Below are 26862 nucleotides of genomic sequence, written 5' to 3'. Positions count from 1 at the left end.
ATCAAATCTTTGTATAATTCCTATGCTTATTTGTTATCTAATTTTCACATAATTTGCCTACTTTGTATTTCCAATTTCTTTTTATCAGAGACAAACTAACAGTGAGTCTCCAAAACACCTCCCAAAATGAGCTGACTTGTAAAAAAAAAAGGTAGATATGAGGCACTCAGATGCGCCCACTAGCTAAATAGTAACTGATGTTGGTGTGCTGTTTATATGGTTAAAAATGGCAACCTAAATTATCTCATTTCTTGAGACTTTGACTTAAACTACTCACTTTTCTATCAGTTTCCAAAAGGAAGGTATAATTGTTCCTGCTCCTATTCATGTAAGTGTATTACTGTGGACTGATCCACAGAGTTCTCTTCTCCCAGGGCACCATTCTATGCATCAGCATGGCCACTCCTCATTTACACTGGAGAGTGGGGAGGAAGCAGCTGGACACACTTGCTGTTGGGCAGAACGAGTGAGGAAGCAAGTGACCATGTTGAATGCTCCAGGTACAACTCTGCTGCCCAACTTGATTACTGTGCATGACAGGTGCAGGTCATGTTCCCATGACAAACTACTACACCACATGAACTCTGACAGCAAACAATGACAACAATGGCTAAAGGATGCAGAAGGGACAGGGCATTTCTCCCTGGAAGGATGAAAGAGAAAACTTTCAGTTTGTCTTAAAGGATAGTAGGTCTTGAAGAGATATGAGAACAGCATGAGCAAAGGAAAACAAAACAGACAGAAGCGTGTCTAGGTTTTACAGCTAAGTTGATGTAAAGGAGCGTGACTGGGTTAGTGGGTGTGAATGCTGCAAAGAAAGGCTGAAGCCAGATCTTGGAAGGCCATGAACATCCAAGCAAGGGACCAGCCCTAAGTCAGTCTACCAATGGGAGACCAAGTGGTAGTCATGCAACTGTACTTCCAAAAGACTCCTAAGTGGACTGGAGAAAGTTAGGATGGAATCAGAGAGCACATTACAAACATGGTGGAGACGAGAAGTGATGACTTGAACAGGGAGAGTCAAGAAGGTGTGATGTTTGAGAGTCAGTTGGGTTGTAGAGCCATGGAACTTAATGACTAATATTACATATGGTGCACATATTAATCATTTGGATGGAATTTAGAGAAAGGGAATAACAGAATCAGGGTTTTGTAGAAAGTTTGAAATTTTTTCACTGATGTAATTTCTACTACTGGAATTATTAAAATTTTCTAGGTAAAAATACCTCTTGTGATAAATTCTGAATATCTAATCCTAGTTTCAAGAAATGGATTTATTCTAATGAAAATGACACTCATCAGTTAGTATTTTTATGGAACAGAGTTCAAGTTTTAAATTAAGGAGGTGGAAAGGCCAGTTTTATTCTGTCAATATAAAATTTATTTCCAAAATACCAGTGTTGTAAAGGGGCTCTTTGCAGAGAATTTGCAGCCCTCCTTCTGGTTTTTTTATGTTATAAATTGCAAGTGCTGTACTCCCACTTATTTGGAGTGATGAAATCGATGTTCTGAGTCACTGCCAGATATTTGCAACTAAGTCTTTCAGCAGCAACAGTTGCTCTGGGTTTCAAATGCTCAAGCAAATGCAGAACACAGTATGAGCTCAGGGTAATGACTTGGGAGAGAGGAAATAAGGAAGACAAGAAAAGGAGGTATAATTTAAAGGTCACTTTTTTTCTGAGGGGATAAGGCATTCCCATATCTAATTTCCAGTGTAAGGTAGCTGATATAAAAAAAGTTTCTCTCATAAACAGAAATCAACTACAGATCAATCTTAAAAAAAAAAAACAACAAAAAACCCTTGAAGTAAATGTAGAACCATGTCAATGACTCCAGGGAAAATGGGCTTACCTGAAAAATCAAGTGCACAGACTCCTCTCTGATGCTGTCCTTTCAACAATGACAGACATTTTAGAGTTTGTGTGTCCCACACATGAATGGCAGCATCTCTTCCAACCTTAAATAACAGGATGAGTATTATTAACAACTTCAAATGAAAATGAATTTGTTCTTTAGAGTCAAATGCTGCTCAGAATTCAAAACACATTTGGAAAGTACCAAAATCCTTAGAAATCAGATGTTCCAAGTTTATTATTTTCTAAATAAGAAACTGAGGGGCAAGGAGTCTAAGATACTTATCCTAGCATCAGGTTGGGTGGTGGCAGAGCCTAGCCTTGTATACTGCTCCCAGTTCAGGGACTTTTAAAACTCAAACTCAGCTGTTTTGTTTTTGCCTGTTAATTCAGTCTTTGCCTTCCCTACCTTCTCAACTCCACATAAGATTCCACTTCTTGGTCAAGGAAATCACATATATGTTGTCATGAGTTCTTTTACCCATAACAATTATTTTACCCACCCCCAAAAGGCTTGGCTCTATTTCTCCCCTAGGGAATGAAAATTACATGGCTTCACTCTGCCATTAAGGTGGACTCTCCTGTAGAGGATATAAATTTCTATCACACTTATTTCTATAAAGGGAAACAATAATAACATGGTTTTCCTTACTTATAAAACATATGGGAGAAAACCTGGTGGGTATGAAGACTCTAAACAGGAAAAAAGTGACATAAACCAAGTGTACAATGGTAGAATCTGGCCAACTCCTACACTGGTGTGTGGACAATTTCCCCTGGAGTGGCTATTGGCATACTGGTGAGCCTCCCATCCATTACAATATAGAGTATGGCATTTCCTAGGGAGTTTATATCAAGAATGAATCTTTTTTTCTTTTCTCAAAAGGTTATTAAATACTCATGAACCAGGCATCATCTGTTTCTAAGAAAGACAAAAAATGGGAGGGTGACAAGTGAAGAGGCAAAGCAGTGATAATTACTTGTACAACTTTGTGTCAGTTAATGCAAAATAGATGGTCTAATTTGTGCTTAGAGGGGAAGCAAATCAGTGTGTCAATTAATGGTTCTTTTCTTTGGGAGAACTCTAATTCTTTTACAAATAAAAGCTATGGATGCTTTCCCCAAAATGCACATCTGGGGATTGACTTACTTCATCCTTCAGTTTCATCCATGGTGATGGTGATTGTGGATGCTATGAGCCCTGTTCAAAACTTCTACCACCTGTATGTCATGCTTTGGAAATACTTACCTCAGTTAAGCCATAATCCCCATATCAATTGTTTTTTTGGAATTTGCCACTTAGATGCTAAGTATTATCTTGAAGTTAAAAAGTCATGATGAAAGTGAATAAAATTTTAATCTACACATTGGAAGAAATAAGTGCAAAACTGAAAATACTATCGACAGGGTTACTGCTTTCCAGCACAATAATAAATCTGCGTTTAATAGATTTTTGTTTACTAAGTTAACTTTATTTCTTTCTTTCACCACACAAAAGATCTGAATAGAGATGTGTGTTTTGAGTGGTATTTCAATCATAAACTCAATACAAAGTTTAGGCATTCCAAAATGATTCAGATAAAAGTGTTCTTCAAAGATTAAAATATAAATTAGCCCAAACTCATATAGCTTTAAGCTTTACAAAAATAACTACACATGAGATGTTATATTATTAAAGGATGGTTCATTCAATAAACACTGAGTGCCTAGGATATACTAAGTCATGGACCTATAGCAATAAGGAAAATATATTAAAATTGTGCATTCATGGAACTTATATAATTTTAGTTCTAGCTAATCCTATTCATAGATTTCACCATTTAGCATGAAGCTCTCTCAGAGCTGTTTCCCAACAGTGCTAGAATATATTGGTGATTTTCTCATCATCATCAAATGATCCAGCATTTACTGCATCTTCAGTTTCCTGACTCATGTTTATTTCTACCAAGTTATTTCCTGAATTTCTAATATATAGCCTCAATGTTAAATCTTCTCTTTTTTTGGCTAGACTCCCATCTTAGAGGAGGAATATATACCTGCCCAGTGGCCACGTAGTCCTTCACTGGATGGATAGTCAGGCTGATAATGTCATCATCGTGACCCAGGTACAGCCTCTGGGAGTGTTGCTGCCTGTTATACACAACAGAAACTGCAGCAATGTGGTAGACAACTTCTCCCGCTTGTGTGTAGAACAAGTTGTTTCTACAGTCATAGCCTCTATAACTGAAGCACAAGTCCAAAAAACACATAGTAGTTGAATGAATAGTGAATGAAGAGAGCAGGAGTTGTCAGCAGGTAAAGCCAATATGTTGACATGATGCACAAGTAGACCCACAGGTGTCTCTGCAGCTGTCTATGATAGTGATCTTCAATGGCAGTATGAGAACCTTTACGGGCATGTGATGACTTTCCAAGAGGGAAATAGACACTGGTAATAACAATGAAATCTGTTTCCAGATTCTCAGTATGTGCTCTTTCCAAATTAAGATACACATACATACATATATATGTATATATATATACATACATACATACATACATATATATGTATATATTATATATACATATATATACCTCTTTGACCTCTAACTCAAGCCAAATTTAAAAAATAGAGTTATTATTGCTGTAAAACTGCTTCCATTCTCACCTATTTGTTTTTGTGACTAATCTTTCTCAGTGCTTACATCTATCAAAAAATGAAAAATGGAAATATACCACTCTGTCACATTCTAGCAATGTGAACTCATTGAAAGCATTCTGTCTCACTGAAATATTTTTTTATGTTTAATAACTGCTTTTCAGAATATATAGCATATTTATGTTAACTTGGTCAGCTATGTACAACTAATAATATAATTCAATCTAGAGAAGAAAGTTAACACAGAGTGGAACTATTCAACAAAAATATCGTGTGAGTTACACAGGTAATTTAAAATTTTTTAATTGTCATGTTAAGAGAAGTTTAAAAAAAAGATGAAATTTATTTTAAGGACATTTAACACAATATGTCTAGAATATCATTATATCCACATGTAATCAATATAAAACATTGTATAATATATTAAATAACATTCTTTTAAACATAATATATGTTATATAGAATTATAATGTATAATATAAAACATTGTTTATGCTAAGTCTTCAGAATTCAGTGCATATATAGCACATTTCAATTCTGACTAGTCATGTCACAAGTGTCACATTACTAGTCACATTACTAGTGGATAACAAACTGGTCTTATGGCCACAGGGACTTAAACTGAAATTGAACTTATACTGTTTTTCCTCGTAGAATGTATATTTGAGTGATAAGTAAAAGACTTTCAAGCATAAAAAAATATTATGTAGGGTAAAATTCTGTGGAAGAATTTAATAGTTAAACTATTACAGAAGATATATAACAATAAAATGGAAATAAGACTTCAGGGGGGAATACAAATAATGTCAAATTTCCTACTGTTTCAGTGTTTGTTCATGTAGTTTTTTTTTTTTTTTAATTGATGATGGTAGGAATCAAGTATCTATGGAATTTAGTTTCCATTTCATTGCATCCATTTAGTGAATGACATATTTATAAAACAACAGACATTATAGTCTTCACAACCTTTTAAACTTAAGTTTAGATGTCAATTTTAATTTTCAAAATTCAAAATTATTTTGTGCATATCTGAACAAAAATTTTTGAAGAAAACAATGTTCTATGTAGAATCAGCAAAAGAGTAGGACTTCTGTGTATAAATAAAGATGATAAGAAGATGAAGACAGCAATGAGTTGAAGAAACATTTGCATCATGGAAGTACATTAACTATGGAAATATAGATAAATACAATGGGCTAGCCAAAGAACGCTGACTGAGAAAACTACACAGAGAATTATCGTTAAAGTATTAACTACAGGGAAGTACTAATTGGTGAGGAGCCAGCCTGACATGAAGCAATAATGAGGAGACCATTCTTAGCCTGCTGATAAAACTGGTGACAGGCCACCCACCCATGGATAAACTGGAGTTTCAAGCTGTCCTCAGGAGCCTTTTCTCGTTTGAGGAAGGGCACTGCATGGTTTTTCTCTTTACTTTGTTGCTTTAGCTGAGGTAGATCTTCTTTGTAAACCTTAAAGCATAACAGAAACATTTAATTGAGACTCCTCTTCAGTTTCACAAGTATTAAAATCTTGGTATCCTCAAAAAAGCTTTAGTGGCAGGAAATCAAGTTTTTGAGAACATAAGCCAAGAAATAGTTGCCAGAGAACAAGTAAGGTCATATATAATACAAAAGTGATCAACTCATCAAAAGGATCTAATAAACATAAATCATTATGTACCCAACATTAGAGAATCTAAATATATAAAGCACATACTAACAAAACTAAAAGGAGAAATAGTTGGCGTTTTTTGTAAAAGCCCATACCCAGCAACAAATATATCATTCAGACAGAGAATCAATAAGAAAGAGCAAATTTAACAGCACTATAGATAAAATGACCTAAAAGACATAGAGAACATCTGATCCAACAGCAGCAAGACACACTTTCTTCTCAAGTACATACAGAACTTTTCCAGCACAGACATTATATTAGGTCACAAAGCATGTGTCAACAAACACAAAAAGATAAAGTTGTATCAAGTATCTCCTCCAATCACTATGGTATGAAACTAGTAAAAACTGGAGGAAAGTTGGAAAATTCACAAATATATTGAAATTAAACAATAAGGAAGAAGTCAAGAGGAAGATAAAAGTATCTTGAGACATATGAAAATGGAAACATAAAATACCCAAACTTAAGGGATGCAGCAAAAGCAGTCCTAAGAGGAAAGAAAGTTTGTAGCTATAAACATATACATTAAGAAAATAAAGAAAGATCTCAAGTAAAAAACTAAAATTATACCCTAAGGAACTGTGCAAAGAACAAATTAAGTCCAAAGTTAGCAGAAGAGAGATTAGAACAGAAATAAATGAATTAAGACTTGGAAATAATAGAAGAGAAAAACAAAACTAAGAGTAGAATTTCAGAAAAGATAAGCAAAATTGAGAACATCAGACATGAAATTATACTTTACTTCCTTCCAGTGAAGAAAACTGACATAAAACATCTTCTAAATCATTGATATTTAAAATATTTTTTAAAAATCTGCTTCTATGTGCCTTAAGAACTTATATCTAAAAAACATTAATTTTCTATAAAGAAAGGAAATTATTAAAGTTACCAATAAAATATAATCTAAATAATTTATTATTTCTTTTAAGGCAAGAAATGTGGGCCTCAGGAATCACAGTGATCACTCTGAAATTTTTCCTGGTGGTCTCATGCATCTTGACAGATTAGACTCTATCAAGCAAAGCTTTTGATATAACTTGGCCCCGATAATGTGCTGCTGTGAGAACATCTACAATTAACTGTATGTAAAAAGCAATCTTTTGTCTATGATGTATTTATGCCCTAGTACCAAGAGATAACAATGTAACATATTGAAAAATAAATGCTATCCATTAATAATTTCTCATCTGCATAAAGTTTTTATTTAGTTATGGGAAGCCATGCTACTCATGTCATCTGACAAAAGTCCGGGCATGGGGCAGATTTCTGAAAAATCAGGAATCTCGTTAGCTGACTACAAGATTCTCCTCATTTGTTTATGGCTAGTTCTACCATTGCTAAAATACATATTTAAAAGTAAAACTGCAAATACTAATCAATCACTGAATAACCAATTTGATGACAAATGGCACTGCTTGATACAAATACTACATTTTTTATAAAATTAGTAGTTCTCTGCCAAAAGGCAGCAATTCAACATTTGGCCTTACATTAACAAGTGAAAAAACTTCTGGGAACAAAAGGCTGTAAACATCCCTCGGCCAAGTCTTTAATATGGGGATGTGACTTTTGAGACAAGGGCTAATTGGAGAAGGAAATACTTTTACCTTAAGGTTAAAGATAGCAGTTAGGTGGCAGAGGTGAGCCATGCTCTAAGTGTAAGAAAATTCCTGATAAGCCAGGAGACCATAGCTGACTCCTGCTAAATTCTTCCTGTTTGTTTAGGGCTAATTTCCCTGGATGTGACAATTGGTATGGTAGCTGTTAGAGTATACCTTCAAGAATAAGTCAACAGCAATTTTGTGACTGGTTGAGCTAGTAACCACGGCAGCACAAATAATGCACTCGGTAATGGTCAATGTTACAACTACTGATATGTCACATACCGACCATTTTTGAGAATCAAAGGCTATAACCATCTCCGCCCCTGCCCCTGATGAAATATTTGTAGTTCCTTAAAACAACAACCAACAATCTTATGGATAAGGAAATTGTCCCTTGATCTTAAAGTTAAATGTGGAAACTAGGCTGACTAGATAAAGTAGAGGAGTAACAGGTAGAAAACTCTTTGTTTAGATTAGGAGACTTCCTACCTCAATTGAAAGCTGGGGGCTAGGGAAGAGTCAGTGCGGCTTGGCTTGCCTGGCATCAACGCCCTCCAGGCCCTTGGTTCCTTAATATCCAATCAATATTAAAACAATATACTATAGATGATGATTTCTATATAATTAGTTTTATGTTAGTCTAAACTTTATAGATGAGTTAGAGAAAATCTCTTTGTCTCCCTTCCCCAGGTAACTTCCTGCCCTTTGTTTCCCCTAGCCCTTAGTTAATCCTTCCCTATAGCAAACATAAAAATGTTAGTTGCAGTCATATAAGCCTTTTGCTAGTAATAAAATGACTGATTGTTTAAGGTAAATGACTATTCTAAGAACACTTTTGTTCAGCAAATGTACCTCCTTTAAATAAAAAAATAATAAATGTCACAACCTCTGCAGGAGGGCAAATAAACCTTTGGCTGTTCCTGAGAAAGATGTGATTGTTATCTTCCTGCCCTAATGCATATGCTTATGCACTCTCCCGGTTTGCTTGAAATGTATAAATAAAGGGCTGCTGAGACCCTCAGCAGAACGATGCCTGCGCTCTGATCAAGTGTCCGGTCTCCTCATTCCTCTTTCCCTTTCCCTAATCATTTCTCTACAATTGCGCCGACGCTTTCCCATCCTTCAGGAACCCCTGACACCCAGACTGTTGCGGCTGGTTCGCAACATTTAGTCAAACTATAGTAATGAAAAAAATCATAAAATATAATAATAAAGACCCTGTTTAGGATTTGACGAAAAAATCTTTTTTAAAAGGAAGACATGCAGTATTTCATTATAATTTTGTCAACTACCGATGCAATGAAGTAAGCTTTTAAAATCTAGAGACACTTATTTAGTTGAATTCATGATGTTTTCATCAGCTCAACTACTTTAGAGTGCTAGCTTCCAGTCTTGGCATTTCTACTGCTTATTTGAACAAGTATCATAAACTCTGTAGGCCTCAAATTGCCATCTTTAGAACAGAATAAAAATCTCTACCGAGGAATAATTCTGGCATAATGCAAATGTATATAAAATCATATAGGCAAGAACTTTGGAAAGTAAAATATGTGGCAAAATATATAAATCTTTGGCATGGGTTTCAGTGTAATCAAGTCTTTTCATTCTTTTACTAGCATCATTTCATTAAATAAAAACTTCCCAGCTAAAGGAAACTTAATCTTTCCCCCCTAAATTTTATGTTCATTTTTCTTATATTCAATTTCTCTTTGATATTTAGCTATAATATTACATAGTGTTTGTGTGATATTTCCACATTAATGATTATTTTCAAGTTCTTCTTTAGAAGTTTTATTGCCTAATACATTGTATCAATACACAAGCTGACATAGTCATGAAGTAGACCCAGATCATTACATGGGCTATCTCTGTAACTAATCTAATTTTACAACATTGAAGCAATGAGTGATGACTACAAACTGAAAAGAAATGCCATTGTTACGGAGCAGCCCCGATATAAAACAGGTTGCCTGGCTGTGGGTCCTCACCCGTGCGCTTAAAAGGGACTTATTAATATTCCACTAAAGGCACACACAAAAGGTTAATAAAAGGTTTATTTAAAAGTAAAGGGAATTAAGGAAATGTACAACAGGGAGAAAATAGGGAAATAAAGTCTTTAATGCGTCCTACCCAATCCGCTGACCTGGAAACCCAAAGGCACTCTCAGAGCTGGCCGAATGCTGCGAGCTGGCGGAGAGCCAAAATGGGGGATCTTCTCCAAAGCCCAGGTGTCTGGTTTTACCAAACCTGGCTGCTTAACCCCACCCTCAGGTCCCAGCCACCTTCCCTTTGGTGGTGATGGGATTTGGAGTTCCCAGTGTCTTTTGGCTTTGGTCTGGAGTGGGGGGTGGAGTCCACAAAGCCTGTATGGAATTAGCTTTAGGACAGCCTTTTCCCCTAACACCATCATGTGAAAAGCTGTAAATTTAGTGTTTACATAAGAGGCAAAGCCAAGTAGTACATGAAATGTGCACTTTGGAGAGCAGTCCAGACTTACAATTTTACTCTAATACTACAGATGGTGTGGGTGTGGGCAAATTAGTGAGCCCTCAGGGTTATTGTGGGACTGGATTTGGTGTAGGTAAAGCACAGGATCTGGCCCCACAGACCAATTCAATACACAGCAGCTGTGCTAGGGCTCTGTGTAAGTCTTCACAGATAGCGCTGAAAGCTGCTGTGTCTGAAATCTCACTTAATCACCCCATGTTCATCGATAGGATCTGCTTCACTTACCTTTGTTAAATGACAAGAAAAAAGAACCCTTATAATTATCACTACACGTCTGGATACCTCTGAAGAATTGCTCTCTTTATTACTCACTGTTTAATGCTAAAATGTGCACTTTCAAAAAAAATAGGGCCCAATTGTGATGCAATTGCCCAACTTTTCTTATATAGATGACTTCTGGCTAGAAAGACAACACCCAATAGATTTGGGTTTTTACTTTAATTAAATGGATAATGGCAGTCTCCCTGGTGGCACAGGGGTTAAAGTCTCAGTGCTATCAAGCTATCGCCATCCCCAGCCAGGAAACTAACGCACAAGGCACAGCAGACCTCCCTACTGCTCCCCTCAGCAGTGTATTTCAGTAGATCCGCCTGTTTTGCCCACCCCCACACTCTGTCTCTGGTGAATTCTCTCACCCCCCACACCTCTGGTCTATACCCCAATTCTTGTATGCATACATAAATAAAAATAATAAATCTTAAAAAAAAAAATGGATAATGTTGTCCCTAAGAGAGAAACTAGGACACCAGCTCACCTGTAAAAAAAGCACAAGCTTTAATGATCTGTTAAGAAAATGAAAAATAGTGTCGCTTACCTGCACATTTTTCCCGCAAAAAATATTTTGAAATTTTAGATTCTGGGGACACAGGAAACCCCATCTGTCACAACTTTAGTTTTGAAAGTTTTCTACTACCTTCCACTTAAATGACAAGATGGGGTAAAATTTTAATATGTGTTTAAAATTATTTTAGATAAGGAGTAAAGAATTTTCCTAATTCTTGTCTGGATACTTTTCTGCCTAAGTACCAGACATTTTAAGAGCAATGACCAAAAATCCAGTGAGATTACAATCCTAGGTAATGAGGCATTTATCTTGCCTGCTGCTTACTGACCTGGCGATCATAATTGATTTGAGTTTCTTGCTCAATATCAGAGTCCAGCTCTGGTACATCAGATAAATCTGAATCAGATTCTTCACTGTAGGAATCAGTGCCACCTTCTGTAGAAACACATGTGAGATACACAAAAAAAAAAAAAATTCTGAGACTCTAATAGTTAAACATTTTAAATATTTTCTTTCTTCTACTCTGGCATTTGATGTAGAGTCTTAAAACACGGTCTTTTTTCCTTTTATCTTTTTGTTGAATTCAACACACCCCAAATCCTCTTCAGAACTAGGGTAATTTCCTTCTCCCCACCAGATTAAACTAATTTCCAAATGTCTATTTAACTAGCAAGTTTTCAATCTTGCTTTAAAAAGAAGAAAAAAGAGGGAAGATTTTATCAAAGAGCAGGCTGAAGCAAATCCAACCACTTACATTAGTTTGATAAAGATCTTCTGTAACTTTTTAATGTGCATACCAAGGGCCAGCAATTGCCATAGTCAAAATCACTACAGAGCCCTTCCCAATAAAAGCATTTCCGCATGTACTGTTTCATCTTTATCGTCTGATCTTTCCTGCCAATATCACTGTAAATAAAGCCCACTGAACTGGAACACATTGATCCCAACTGTGGACCATTGTTTGAACCCCATTCTGGAGATAACTCCTACTCTAAAGGTTACCCTGTCACCCTGCAGCCTGCCCAAGCAAACCACCATTTAGAACTGTCCTAAGGTTGATTTTTCATGTAATTAGATCTTCAACGTGCATTTTGCATAAACAAACTCCTTGGAACAGAATTATCCAACTGACTCATATTTATCTCAAGTTGTTTCTGTTTTATTTTAAAGTTTATTATAGGAATAAATTGTTAAAAATTGCTTTAACTCTTTACCTCCAGAAAATACATTAGAATGTTCTTTGAGAATTTTATTGAAAAATAAACAGATGGTGAAAAATTATTACTGGTTGTACCATGTGGTGCAGTTTCCAGCAGACCATTGCTGACACCTTCTGGAATAAATCTCCACTGGAAAACTGAGTGGTCAGCTCCTCCTGTGCTCAATACCCACTGGAAGTCGTGGGACCAGCGGACATTTGTGACATGTGCAGAATGACCCACATACTTCCGAAATTTGGCCCCTGAAACGATAATTTTTAAGATTAGTGATGCATAAAAATAGAATAGATAAAATAGTAAAGTCTTTAAACATATTAGAAACTAATTTTATCATAACAAAGAAGCAAATATTCCAAAATATCTCTCATATACTCCTCTATGGATTAACCTAAAAATGGGTCTTAAAATTTATAATTGTGGGTAAAGACACATCTGAACCTCTTCCAAGTAATGCCCACTGCTACTCTAATTCTGAAAAGAAATGTTAAAGAATGAGTATCTTACACTTTCTTAAATACAGGATGAAATAGGCAGTCTTGTACAATAGGGAAACAAAATTCTGTGGGGAAAGAACTGCTGTTCATAGTCTCATAGATGTGGAATTAGGAAAATGTATTATTTCCCTCTTAACTGGCTGTTCCCCCATGTCCTGGTAGTGAATGAAATAGAAAAGTTATCTGAATTTGCATTTGTGGTACAACAACTGCAGTAAAGTCTCCACTGGAATGGAGTATGGTGGAGTCACAGCAGCATAAGACATGCACGGAAACAAGTAGTGGCCATCACATGTGGAGGGCCAACACTACAAAGCTTATGGAAATTTCAGGGGACAACAAGCACCCCTTCTTGTTTTTTTCTAAATGAAATCTCTTTAATGGGGAAATAGCTATTCAAATATCACATTTAAAATTTAAATACCCGAGGGAGAGGTAATGATTTAAATTTTTTTTTAAGATTTATTTATTTATTTATACAAGCACTGGGTACAGTCAGAGCGCAGGAGGGTGAGAGAATTCACCAGAGCCAGAGCGGGGAGCAGAACAGGCAGACTGACGAAATACACTGCTGAGGGGAGCAGCGAGCGCAGCAGGAGAGGTCTGCGCACCATGTGAGACCCTCGCCGGTGGCTGGGGATCGAACTAGCGCTGCAGAGGCTGCGGGCAGCTTCGCAGCCCAGCGCTCAACTGCTGCGCCACCAGGGGAGGCCCAATGATTTAAATTTTTATGAAGGTGAATATAACTGCCACGTGTCTTTTTCTGAGAGCATAGTCTGACCAGGTGAGGTCCTATCAAAACAAGGCCTCCAAAAAAGATTAGGGGCCTTAGGTTTCAAAAGCAAGCTTGTATGAAGAATTGCCTACATCAATTGAAGTAATTCAATAAAGTCAACAAATTTCAACTAAGGTTACTTCACAATGTTAGCTGATAACTTAGCAATTGGTAAACAAAATATATCCTTCCTATATTTCTAAATTTTATTGGACTACCCCTTTGCATTCTCATCATTTAACCTGTCTATAGTGATTTAAGAATATGCCCACAATTCTTAAAAAAATAATCTCATGGAAAGAGAGAGTAGCTTTGTGGTTATCAGGGCTTGGGGGTGAGGGGATAGGAGGAGAAGTTGTTAAGAGTATAATTTAAGTTATAAAATGAGTAGGACCTAGGAGTCTTATTGGTGACCACAGTGAATAATGCATACTTGAAATTTTCTGAGTGTAGATATTAAATGTTCTCACATCACATGCACACAAAGACAGTTAAGTGATGTGATGGTTGTGTTAAGTAAAAAGTAATCATTTCACAATATATATGCACATTAAATCATCATGTTACATACCTTAAATTTATACAATGCTATTTGTCAACTACATCTCAAGAAATTTATAGGAAAAAAAGAAAAAAACATGCTCATTCTTTGCAAATCAAAACAAATAGAAAATGATAAAAGTGATGGTATGTGACACTTAAGAGGATGTTAATAAGGCACTGCAGATTCCTCCTTAGTTGCTTTCTTGGATATCTATGTGCCATGTGGTAAAGACACTTAAGCAGCCTATAGAGCAGCTCCCTTGAGAAGGAACTGAGGCCTCCTGCCAAGAATCATGTGGCCTCAGTCTAGCCTTCAGGTGGCTGCAATCTCATGAGAAAACCTTAGCCAAAATCATCCTCCAAGCTGCTCCTGAATCCCTGCCCATCAAATTTGAGATAACGTTTGTTGATTTAAACTGCTAAGTTTGTCGAGGAGTGGAGTTGCTATGCAGCAATAGATAACTAGTCTACCCTTGGGATGTTGCAGCTAGAACTTCAAAATCATTAGTGTCATTAATATTTAGGCCTTACCTCTCTGATACTTTTTCCTGTCATCTTCTCCCTCTTACTCTGCTCTAGTACTGGCTCTTTGCTATTCCTCCAGTATTCCAGGAGTGCTTCCTCCTCTAAAACTTTGCACATGCTGCTTCCTATGTCTGGAATGCTCTTTCCCTGGATTGCTGAATGAATGGCTCTTTCACCTTCAAATTTCTAGTCAGTAAAACCCTATCCGTAAGCCCTCTCTGGCCTCCCTGTTTATAATAGCAAACTAGCATGGCCCACCTGAGCATGCAAATACTCCCACTTTTGCTTTCCCTGTCACCAGTTTGTTTATTGACTATGTTCCCTCAGTAGAACACGAGGACAGGGATTTGTGCTTGTTTTATTACTCTAGCCTCTATAATAGTTCTTAACAAATAAATATCAATGAAATAAAGGGTACATCCACCTCTTCCAAGGCTTCCTTAGGACACTGGTGTAAGGCCTCCCTTTGTTCTCTGAACCAAGAAGCAGGCTCAGGCTTCAGGTCTCATCTCTCTGTAGTTCCTTTCTATAGTTTTCAATACAGTCAATGTGCCCTTGACTGTATGTTCATCTCAATGTTCATCTCTAGCCTCAAACTCTTCCTAGAATGTTGACAGCCTGTATGCCAAGTCCACCTGGAAGTTTATTTAACATTATGGAAAAAACCAGACTGACAAGTGTGCCTTCCATTGTTAAGAGGAAACCCCCTAACACTACTTCTACTCCCTATGCTTCATCCAGCACATAGATACACAAGACCCTTTCAGTTCCCTATTTCCAATCTCTGTGAATGATGCTACTATCCATCCTACTGCTCTGGCCCAAATTTAGGAGTCAAGCTCCATTTCTCACTTTCCCATATACAATCCATTAGCAAGACTCTCATATTCACTTTGATACTATTTCTGTCTCTCAACCACCAGTCTTCATTGTATCTTTATTTTTTGTCTTGTTGATCTATCCATTGGTGAAATGGACTGTTGATGTCTCCTACCACATATGTATTTTCTTGAATGTCCTTTTTCAGTTTTGAAAGTAATTGTCTAATATATTTTGGCACTCCTTCATTGGGTGCATAGATATTGATTAGTGTTATGACTTCCTTCAACTGCCAGTCTTTATATCTGCACTAACACCATTGTCCAAACTACATGGTCTCTTACCTGGACTCTTGCAATAATCTCTTGAACTCTCTCCTTCCCTAATTCATCTTACACAAAACCACAGTAATCTTTTAATAACTTAAATTGTTCATGTGACTCCATTTTAAACCCTCAATAGTTTCCTACTGCACTTAAAATAAAACCCAAATTTCTAATAGAGGCTACAAGGTACTTCATGACATGGTCCCACCACCCTCTTTTTTTTTTTTTTAAAGATTTCTTTATTTATACAAGAACCAGGGTACAGGCCAGATGTGCAGGAGGGTGAGAAGATTCACCAGAGACAGAGCGGGGAACAGAACAGGCAGACTGAAATACACTGCTGAGGGAAGCAGCGGGCGAGACAGGAGAGATCTGCTGTGCCATGTGGGATTCTCACTGGCCGGCCAGGATGGAACCCGTGCTGCAGAGGTGCGGACAACTTTACATTGCGGCGGTCAACTGCTTGCGCCACCAGGGAGGCCCCCACCACCCTCTTGAGCTTTGCAGTATACAACCCTCCCCTCACTCATCATGCTCTGCCCACACTGACCTTTCTGTTCCTGCACAGCATCAAGTTCATCCTAGCTCTATTAAAAGCCCACTACAGTGATGGACAAGAGGTGCTTTGGTGATAGGTGTGCTACAGTAACTATACCCTATATGGTCAAATACCAACAATGAAAACCAGTGTTAGCAAACTAAAAAAAAAAAAAATAATCCCACTCAACACCCAGGGCATTTGTCATAGAATTTGTTATTAAAGGGGTGTGAGTGAGTGAGTGAGTGTGAGTGTGAGTGTGAGAGTGTGTGTGTATGTGTAGAACTAATGGGATGGTAGTGTACCCATTAAACATGGAGATCCTTAGTTTTGAATCACCATTTGGATTAGGGCTGGGTGCCACAATATTAAAACATGGCAAATGTCAATCATCAAGATCTAGGGTTTTACCTCATATAATGTCTTTGGGGTGATGGTCAAACAGGATGTGGTTTGAGCCACATTAGGGAAAATTATCAGTATTGACCTTAATTATTTTGAGAGTAAAAAACTGTCAAAGTGAGAAACAAACTGATTTGACTATGTAAAAACAATACCATTTGCAGTCATTTTCATTAACTGCAGAATACTTACGTTGAATTAATATGTAACAGAATACTATACACATACAATTATAGATGTGTCAATTAACTTGACTGTAAGTTTTCCTCAAACATAATGGAAAACTACAATGGTTGTACCTATCATTTCTCATCAACATCACCCCTGCTTATATTTGACTGTTTATAAGTTCAAATGTCACTGGTACCCTGAGGTGGCAGGGAGTTGAGTTCCACTACTGGTTTCATTCCCATAAAAACATTCTTTCAGGGCCTCCCAGGTGGGGCAGCGGGTTGAGCGCAGCGCTGTGAAGCTGTCTGCACCTCTGCAGCGCAGGTTCGATCCCAGTCTACAGGCCAGCAAGAATCCCACATGGCACGGCAGAGCTCTCCTGTCCCGCCCGCTGCTCCCCTCAGCAGTGTATTTCGGTCCATCTGCCTGTTCTGCTCCCCACTCTATCTCTGGTGAATCCTCTCACCCTCCTGCATCTCTGGCCTGTACCCCAGCTCTTGTATAAAAATAATAAATCTTTAAAAACAAAACAAAAACAACATTCTTTCATAAACTTCCCCGCCAGTGTTTTAGCACAAAAAGGCAAATAATGCTTAAAAGTCTCTGTAGCAAATTGCAAGATGTATAAACTGAGTCATAAAAAGCAGAACAAAACTTTTTTACTTCTATAAACCACAGAAACTGTAGACTCTCTAGCCAAAAAAATAAAAAATATTTTTCGTAGCTGCATTTAAAGAAAACATGCTCAAAACTGAGACATAAGAAGAAAATAACCCTTCCACCAAATGTAGTGTCCTAAACTATTAATATTCACTTGATTTTAATTATTTAGATATAAATTGTTTTTGCGTTATTGATGAAATAGCTTTTATTTACTGTGAAAACATGGATGCTTTTGCACACTGCTGAAGTGAACTTCATTACTCTCACCACACTGTCACTGTCAGTCCTCCCTCCACACTCATTCCCTCAGGTCCCTGCGTGTGCCACCCTCAGGGTTGAAGAGTGTCTCACTGTGACAGCACTACCCACCACCTCCTCCCTTACCCCACTGTTCTAATAAACAAACCCAAGATCTACCTTCCCATTGCTGTTTTCTAGAACTAAGCTGACCTAGAAGGCCTAGTGATACATAGGAGCTAACACTCTCATTGAGTTAACTTTATTTCCAGTACTCACACTGGAGCTCCTCTGATGTTTCTTCCCAATTCTGTAGATACCTTTTGTTTGTCTAACTTATCTGTAGATACCTTCTATTTGTCTAACTGATCTTCTATAAGCACATTACTCAATCCAAAGAGACATGTCCTATTGCCCAAAAGATGCATTAAGGTAAGAGAGAAGAATTTGAATTTGGCACACTGAGGTAATTTTGTGTCTCTAGCATTTTAAACTAATGGACATTTTGTCAAGTGTAAGTGATGGTGGTTATAACGATGCATTTTATGTTCAATTTTGTATCTTAATTGTCACTGCTTCAGACCTGCCAGTTAGCTAAAAGTGACCTTCCAATTACATTTTCAATCCCTTTCCTTGCTTGATCTAAACTTCTTCAAGTGAAAGCCTTTTCAGGCAGCAGCATGTCCCTACCTACTGATTACTTTCCTGAGATCAGATTTTCAGGGCACAGATCAGATTTTCAGGGCAAAGCCAAGCATGTGCATGGGCTTTGCCTAAACATGCAAAGGAAAAAGAGGGCAAGGTCATTATGTGGTTTATTCAGTCACATCATACAAAGCCTAAAGATGCCACAAAATTGGAGTGACAAGACTTAACAACAATAAAGTAGGCAAAACAATGAAATATGAGGGTAGATCAAACTTCTCTCTCAAAAATATCACAGTTACATAAATCTGAGTGAAAAATTGCGGCTATGATAAGGAGTCCATAAACTACACTTTCAGCAGACCGATCACTATCAGATTTTATTTTAAATATGTCTAAAGGATTTGTTTTGCTTTCCCATGTGAAAGCACAATTAGCTGTGAAGTATGAAATAATTTTAATTATATCTTGATACATTTAATTTAAATCATGAATATTTATCTAAGTATAAAAATAAGACTTGTCTGTTTTTATAATTTATTTATTTATTACATTCTTTTTTTCCCTTCAGGTGTAGTCCCTGTAGTTTTCCCATCACCAAAAATAACCTTGTTGAAAACACAAAACATGGGACTTAAGGATGACAAATGATGAGTAATAATTCTGTTCAATTCTGATTTAAATTTGCAAAACCCCATATTTTAGAAAATCAAAAGTAAATGTCATCAACATGTTCCACTTTAAAATATTAGCATATAAATGAGTATGAAGATAAAATTAATAGTCTGCAGGAATAAACACCAAGGAATAAGCCTTAACTATATTGCATATACATTCTAGACTAAATAATCAATGAAACATTTCTCTTGGTCTTACCCTTCTTGAGACAAGGAAATTTAAATAATTTAACCAGTCCAAAATCATCTCCAGACACCAGCACTGAGCTGTTGTAATTTGCATCCACTGAGTTGATATCGGTGACTTCGGTATATTTTGGCCAAATTCCACTCACTTCAGGGCCTTTCACACAGGTCCAGGAAGCCCAGGGGATCCCTTTAATTTCTTCTTTACTTGTTAAAGGCTTCCCAGCTGAAAATAATAAAAAATACTAACATAATCCACATTTAAATAAAAAGCATACAGTGATTTACTTTATTTTCTTTTTCTCATAGAGTTTTAGTTTTTGTTCTCTCAAAAAAAGTCTATAAATCAAGGAAACTAGAAGTTCTAATCTCTTTATCCATTTTTTTTTTTTTTTTTTTTTGCAGCAAATAGTATATGCTCAAAACCTGGACAAAAGAAGAAAATGACCACTGTACTAAATGTAATGTCTCCAACTACTGACAATTACTCATTTAGGTACACATATATCATGCTTTGCATTACAGTTAAAATTACTTTCATCAAATTACAGATTATCACATTTAGTATTCAATATTTTGTTTTTTAAAATTTTTATTATGAACTCCTACATCTGAGGCCTACATGACTTACATGGCATTTTGTAGAAGAGTCGTTCCCCTGCACCGTCATTAGTTTGCAAGTATTTACTATCCAAAGACCAGTCAATGTGTGTAATGAAACTAAGAGACTTGTTGCATTCTCCAATTTTCTTATACCGCTGGGCAACAGCATAAACATCTACAGGGCCATCATTGGATCCCACAGCGAGATAAGAACCATCTGGAGAAAATTTCATTTCGTGAATGACTTCTTTACGATCTTTTATATGAACCACTTCTGTCATATCTCTAGAAGAATAAAAAGGAAAGTGATAAGCAACAAGTCTAGAAATAGGAATCCCAAGTCATGTTTTAAAGTATATGTGTTTGAGAAAAAAATATTTTGAAAGGGAGAGGAAACCTACAGGAGTCAAGAAGATTAACTTCTGAGGAAAGATATAAAAATGGTATTATTTAAAGTTTATAACCAACTTAGGAAAAATGAGCACTTTTGTATTTTTGACTTTCAAAAAACAAAAAATTTAATTCAATGCCTGTTTGCTTTCATGTTCAGTTGCATACCGTTCCCTAAGACTTTTTGTTAAAGAAATTGGAGTTTATAAAATTGATTTAAAAACATGTAATGGAGAAAGGTAAACATGTCAAGGTTAGCATGGAATAAATCATCTTTTTCATACTTTAGAACAAGAAAACAATGTTACTAAGCCTAATATTCATTGTCATAAAAGAGCAATTCAAAAAAATAAGAGGAAAGTTACTTTTAAACATTAGGTAGTTATATAATTGCTTAACTTTTACAATGAAAGGTCAACAATGCATATATCAACTGACTTGAATATTTTGTATCCTTTGTGATCAGATTTTGTGTGACTTTCTTGCCCTCATTTCAAAGTTTACTGAAGTTTCTATTTTTCTTATAACTGAGAGACTGGATTCTGACTAGCAGGCCCTCTCAGCAAGTAATGATGCCTTCATCAACTCCCAACAAACTGAATGCGTAAAGAATGCCAAATATTTGCATCCAAGTAATAACTCTTCATATCTGCTATCATTTATTAATATTTTAGCTTACTATATGTCATAGTTTATGTGTAGAGAATTTTTTGGTTTTAACTTGGAAAATCCATGAAAAACAAAGAAAATCTGGTAATTAGCTACTTTTGTATACATCATTAAGCAGAGAAAGAAAACGTCCACCAATTTGGTGATAAGTTACATGTGACTGGTAGTGAGAATTTATTGCATTTTTCAAAGCTATATAGAACTTTCTCTTTACAAGACATGCAGTTATCTAATTTATGGCTGTGTTTCCTTTCTGTAATCACAAACTGTGTAAGCCAAAAGAACAAACAATGCATTCAGAGGAATTACAAAGGTGGATGATAATTTTTGTTCAGTAATAATAATATAGGATACAAGTAAGTATGAAACATTCCATTTTATTGTTCATCATGGGTAGAAGAAATCTGTTACTCAAGTTCACCTCTAAAAATCTGGTGTGTTGGAGATGTTTTGTTATTTCCTCGTCTTTTATTAGCTCACTACAAGCACACATAAGAACCCCTGGGGCCAGATGAGCTCGGGAACCTCACTGTTCATTGGATCTAGGGAGGGGCAGCACCCTGTATTAGACACATTAATTTTTTTAGATACATTAATATTTTGCAGTGAATCATGATTATTACTAACATTATTACTGCTTGATTATTACTAAGAGATTAATATACTAGAAACAGTCTCACATCAGCTCACTGGATCAGGCCATGCTGCCAAAAAAGTTACCAAAGAACTTAGATTACCAGAGTATTTGGATTTCAGAATTACAGTCAGGGTACTGTGAAGTTGTAGTGTTCCCATTTGAAAGGGCAAATGCATTTTTCCTAAGGTCCTGGCATTCATTATGACCAAAAGAATCTTAATTTTAACAAAGAGTGTCATCGCTAACTATTTTCAAGATGTCACTATTTCAGTACATGCCTGACACGGAGAACAATGAAAGAGCCATCCTTCATGCCCAGGGCCAACTGAGATCCATCAGGGCTGAAGGCAACACTGCGAACTGCTTCCTCCATGTTACAGCGGGCGATCAAGGCATGGTCAGCCAGGCTCCACAGCCTACTCACAAGAACAAAGAAAGAAGTGAAACAAAACCATCCTTTCAGGGCCTCCCCGGTGGCGCAGCGGTTGAGCGCTGGGTTGCGAAGCTGCGCGCGGCCTCTGCGGCGCCGGTTCGATCCCCGGCTGCTCCCCGGCCACCGGAGGAGGGTCCCACATGAGGGTCCCACATGGCGCGCAGACCTCTCCTGCCGCCCGCTGCTCCCCTCAGCAGTGTACTTCGGTCCTTCTGCCTGCTCTGCTCCCCGCTCTGGCTCTGGTGAATTCTCTCGCCCTCCCGCGCTTCTGACTGTACCCAGTGCATGTATAAACAAAACAAACAAAGAAACCAGCAAACAAATAAATAAAGCATGCCTCTATAAAAAAAAAAAAAAAAAAAAAAAAAAAAAAAAAAAAAAAAACCATCCTTTCATATCCATCCACCAGCCATAGCAGGAAGGGCTGCTCTGCACACATATTAGTAAGGAGGGCCACAGTAACTCCCATCAGCAGACTTTCTCATGACCTGCCTGGGGATCTGGGAAGATGTTTAGTCTGTCTTGGCATCACGTTCACCAAGCTGATATGCAGCAAGAAATAGAAAATGAGATAATATTTCCAAAGATTCTAAGATTTACCAAAAAGGAAATTTTAAGCATAACTTCATACAAAATCTTACCTTTCCTCTTAGAAATTAAAATCTATTCTTTACATATACCATGGGTTTTTAATAATATGGGATGAGAAGTGTGGCTAGATGTGATTATTGTTAGTTTTTTAAAAAATATGAGTGTCCTCCTAGTAAGAGTATTAGTTAAGTACATATAGATTGAAATACACATTACATTTGTTGTCTTCCATGGAAAAGAACCACCAACACCAGTTATGTCCCGTGCACTCTGGATCTGAGCCGGCAGTTCCCTGTGCTCCTGGCTGATAAGCACTGTTACTGCTAGGGAAGTCAAGGTCAAGGAGCAAGTGCAGCTAACACACACTTTTCAGCAGCTCCATAAACACCTAATTCAGGCACCTCAAACTGAGTGAACATGAACTAAATATATGAAGATACAAATAAGGGTTTACATGTTGGTTGCTGTTGTGTCTGTTAGTACTGTCTTCTCTTAAGACACAGTCAACAATGTCTGCAAGGGGGACTGAAAATCTGGAGTTCTGCAATTGAGAGGCAGGATGAAGCCACACATAGTGCTGTTAATTTAAATGCATTTTGCCATCAGGAGGGACAGAGGCACACTCCCTGTCACGCAGAGCTGCAGTGAACAGCTTACTGATTCCTAAGGCAGCCTGCACTGTTCAGCCTAAAGCTTATGGTATTCTTTCAATATCTCGTCCATTATTCATAACCCCATGCTGTTTTTAGTCTTGTACTATTTCAAGCAATGTAAGTTTTGCTTTACTAGCATAAAGAAGTCATCACTTATCAATAGACTGTACTTTACTTAAAAAGTTTCTAAGCTAATCTTTCCCAAGAAATATATATATGACATACACATGGGAACAGATGTCAACTAGACCTATGGTGATCATCTTGCAAAACACACAAATATCAAACCATAATGTTGTACACCTGAAACTAATATGCCATAGATGAATTATATCTCAAAAATTGAAGTGTTATATTAATGAGGGGGAAAAAATCAATGTGACCCAGATTTCCATGTCAAATAAACATGAATAGAGAGTAGAACCCGGGGGGGAAATGATGACTTACAGCTTCTCTACATTTCAATATTGAGTGTAAAATTACATTTAAAATTTTAGTCAAGTAAGTGGCTAAAGAATAAGACAAGTTCTGGCAGTGTGGTCTCCTTGGAAAGATCTGCAATTCTGAGACTAAACAAAGCTGTTGAAATACAAAAGGCATAGACTTTCTCAAAATCATTTCTATTTGATAAATATAGTTTCTTCATGTTTCAATACCTTGGCTGCCTTGTTTTAGCTATCTGGGGAAAGCTCAGAGAAAGGAAGGAAGAAGAGGAGGAAGTGAGGAAAGAGAAGAATAAGCCAAATAAACATTTTTGTCACATAAGAAGACAAATACAGTTGTTTTCACTGATTTTTATATTGAGGTTTTAGTGCCTGGTAGAGACTAAAAAATGGGTTTATTTTTGGATTTAAAGTTTATTAATGATTATACTGGTTGTATCTTGATTAAATCCACAAACATTGAGATTAAGGGTAGGGAGGGGAAGGGCAGGTAGGGCAGTAACCTTTAGTCTGGTTACAGTGTTCTATCTTAGCTATTAAAACCAAGAGGCAGTAATCAACTGAATGATGAATCAGTCTCTTCCTGTCACCATCACTCATTCTTTCTGACCTGCTGGTTGCGGAGCACATTTAAAGCTCAGTAATGAACTTGTAAATATTCAAATCAGTGTAAGACTCTCCACTGCAACCTTTTAAATCATATGTTCATTCTGTCAACAGTCACAAGTATGATGGAAGCATATTCATTTTACTCATGTTATGCAACACTGTCATGTCAAAGAATAACAAATGATCCACAATAACAACACTTATGGCCCTAATAAAACTGCCTATTTTCTCAGGAACTAGTACCCTTCTAGTTTTCTGGGGTTTTTTTGTGGGCAATATTCAAAATGCCATCTGACAATTGACAAGAAAAATTATTCACTCATATGCTGAAGACAACTTTGCAAATCTGAATTTAAGTTCTGATGGTAATGAATAACATTCTGTGACTTAATTGTGAAAACACCATGCAGACCCCTGCAGAGAACTGAAAGCACAAGGTGGGAACGTGCTCTGATCACAGAACAGTGCGCTGAGCTCATGTCTTCAGCTGAAAGAGAACTGGAGGCCAACGTGACAGCATCAGTGTATTTTCACTTCTAAGAACATTTTCATCACTTAAGATGCAGTCAAAGAGAGCAACAACAAAATGACAAGAAGCCAAATGCTGCTGAGCTGACTGCCTTCACATTTCATTTGGAAATTGTGTGGTTCTGCACAGTGGTTTATCTTTCTCTTCGGTATCTAGTACATTTGGGCAAAATAAATCTGTACCCCAAGGAAATCAGTGGGGCCTCACCTGACAGAGCGGTCATCACTGCCTGTCACAGCCAGTGGCTTCTTGGGGTGCAGGGCCAGAGCCCAAAGTTCCCCCTCGCAGTGGCCTTGCAGGATCAGCATTGGCTTGTCTCGTTCTCTCACAATTACTTCAAATATCTCGCTGTCCTGGGTTCCTGCCAGCAGTCGGTCAGCTTTCCAGCACACACTCCTGATAGAGAGGCCTGCCAAAAATCAATCAGCAAAATAAAAGCAAAGCTCACCCTTTACAAATAAAACAACTAAATTAAATAACCTTACAACAGGGTAGCATCTACTACAACACATCTTAAAGCTTCCTCGAGTTGGAGAATCAATTCCATACATCATTCTGCATTATTCGCCATTTCTTTACATGTGTTGGTCATCTTTCCTATCCACTGGGATCAATTTATGCAAGAATGGCTACTCTTTCCTATGTGATTTATGTGTTTTTACAGCAAGATTTAACTACTATGTTTAAAATTTTTGCGCACAATACTAATGATAAGGGACTGATCACAAAAATCTATAAAGAGCTGACAAGACTCAACAAAAACAAAGTAAATAACCCATTCAAAAAATGGGAAGAATAGCTAAAAAGAAACTTCTCCAAAGAGGAAATGCAAATGGCCAACAGGCATATGAAAAAATGTTCAACATCACTTGTAATCAGGGAAATGCAAATCAAAACCACAATGAGATACCATCTCACACCAGTGAGAATGGCACATATTAAAAAAAACTACCAAAAACAAATGTTGGTGAGGATGTGGAGAAAAAGGAACTCTCCTACACTGCTGGTGGGAGTGCAAACTGGTCCAACCACTATGGAAAGCTGTGTGGAGGTTCCTCAAACTACTCAAAATGGAGCTTTCATATGATCCAGCAATTCCCCTCTTAGGGATCTACCCAAAGGACACAGAAACATTAATTCAAAAGGATACCTGCATCCCTATATTTATTGCAGCACTATTTACAATAGGTAAGCTATGGAAACAACCCAAATGCCCAAAAAGAGATGACTGGATCAAGAAGATGTGATACATTGGAATATTACTCAGCAATCCAAAAAGATAAACTCATGCCATTTGCAGCAACATGGATGGAGGTGGAAGGGATCATGCTCAGTGAAATAAGCCAGAAGAAAAAGAAAAATACCAGATGGTCTCACTTATAGCAGCAATGTAGAGGATCCAAATAAGAATCAGGGGGGAAAACTAATTATAATAAAGTAAAAATCAAAACCAACAGGCAACTATAAATCAGAGACATACCATGGGGAGGGTGGCGGGGGGAGAATGGAGTAGGATCAAAACAAGGGTGGGAAGAGCACAAGGGACCATGGTGATAGTTCATGAGTGAATGAGTGGTAGGAATTTTATGGGACTGTAACCAAGATGAAAATGCATACATTGTACAAAAATGAAAAATGATGTAAAAATATATAAAGTAATTAAAAATAAATGAAAAAATAAATATAAAAAACTGTCTTTATGAACACCTAACTCTCTTTGATATCATTTCCTCTTGGTTTGCTATAAAAAGTTAATTATTTCAATGTTCAGAATGCTAACACTGTATTAAATTACATGTGGCTGATAACTACAAAAGAGTTAATTATCACAATAAGCAAGTTTAACATGTAACTGATCAGAATTTAGACTCATTCTGTGGGATAAACATGTGCCATGTCCCAGAAATATGCAAATGAAACTCTAATTTCAATCTCAAAATACCATCAAACATTTGTCAGTGATGGTGTTACTCTTCACTGACTTAACAATTCATGGAATCTTCTTTAAAAGCATTGTGCT

At 37.0% G+C, this 26862-nt stretch overlaps 1 protein-coding gene across 1 annotated transcript in view; it reads right to left on the bottom strand.

The window, feature by feature from the left end:
- Positions 1-26862, bottom strand: part of EML6 (EMAP like 6) — a 282524-nt gene that overhangs the window by 100504 nt on the left and 155158 nt on the right. Inside the window, exons 7-15 of the mRNA XM_054687741.1 lie at positions 25050-25251; positions 21863-22000; positions 19917-20173; positions 19299-19511; positions 12359-12526; positions 11393-11499; positions 5845-5963; positions 3890-4076; positions 1852-1957 (exon numbers count right to left, since the gene is read on the bottom strand). Coding sequence (XP_054543716.1) covers positions 1852-1957; positions 3890-4076; positions 5845-5963; positions 11393-11499; positions 12359-12526; positions 19299-19511; positions 19917-20173; positions 21863-22000; positions 25050-25251 — 1497 coding nt within the window. The remainder of the gene's footprint in view (positions 1-1851; positions 1958-3889; positions 4077-5844; positions 5964-11392; positions 11500-12358; positions 12527-19298; positions 19512-19916; positions 20174-21862; positions 22001-25049; positions 25252-26862) is intronic.

Source organism: Talpa occidentalis, unplaced genomic scaffold (genome assembly GCF_014898055.3).
Source record: "Talpa occidentalis isolate TD23 unplaced genomic scaffold, MPIMG_talOcc4v2.1 talOcc4.5, whole genome shotgun sequence".
Taxonomy (NCBI): Eukaryota; Metazoa; Chordata; class Mammalia; order Eulipotyphla; family Talpidae; genus Talpa; species Talpa occidentalis.
This window is presented reverse-complemented; position numbering and strand designations above follow the sequence as displayed.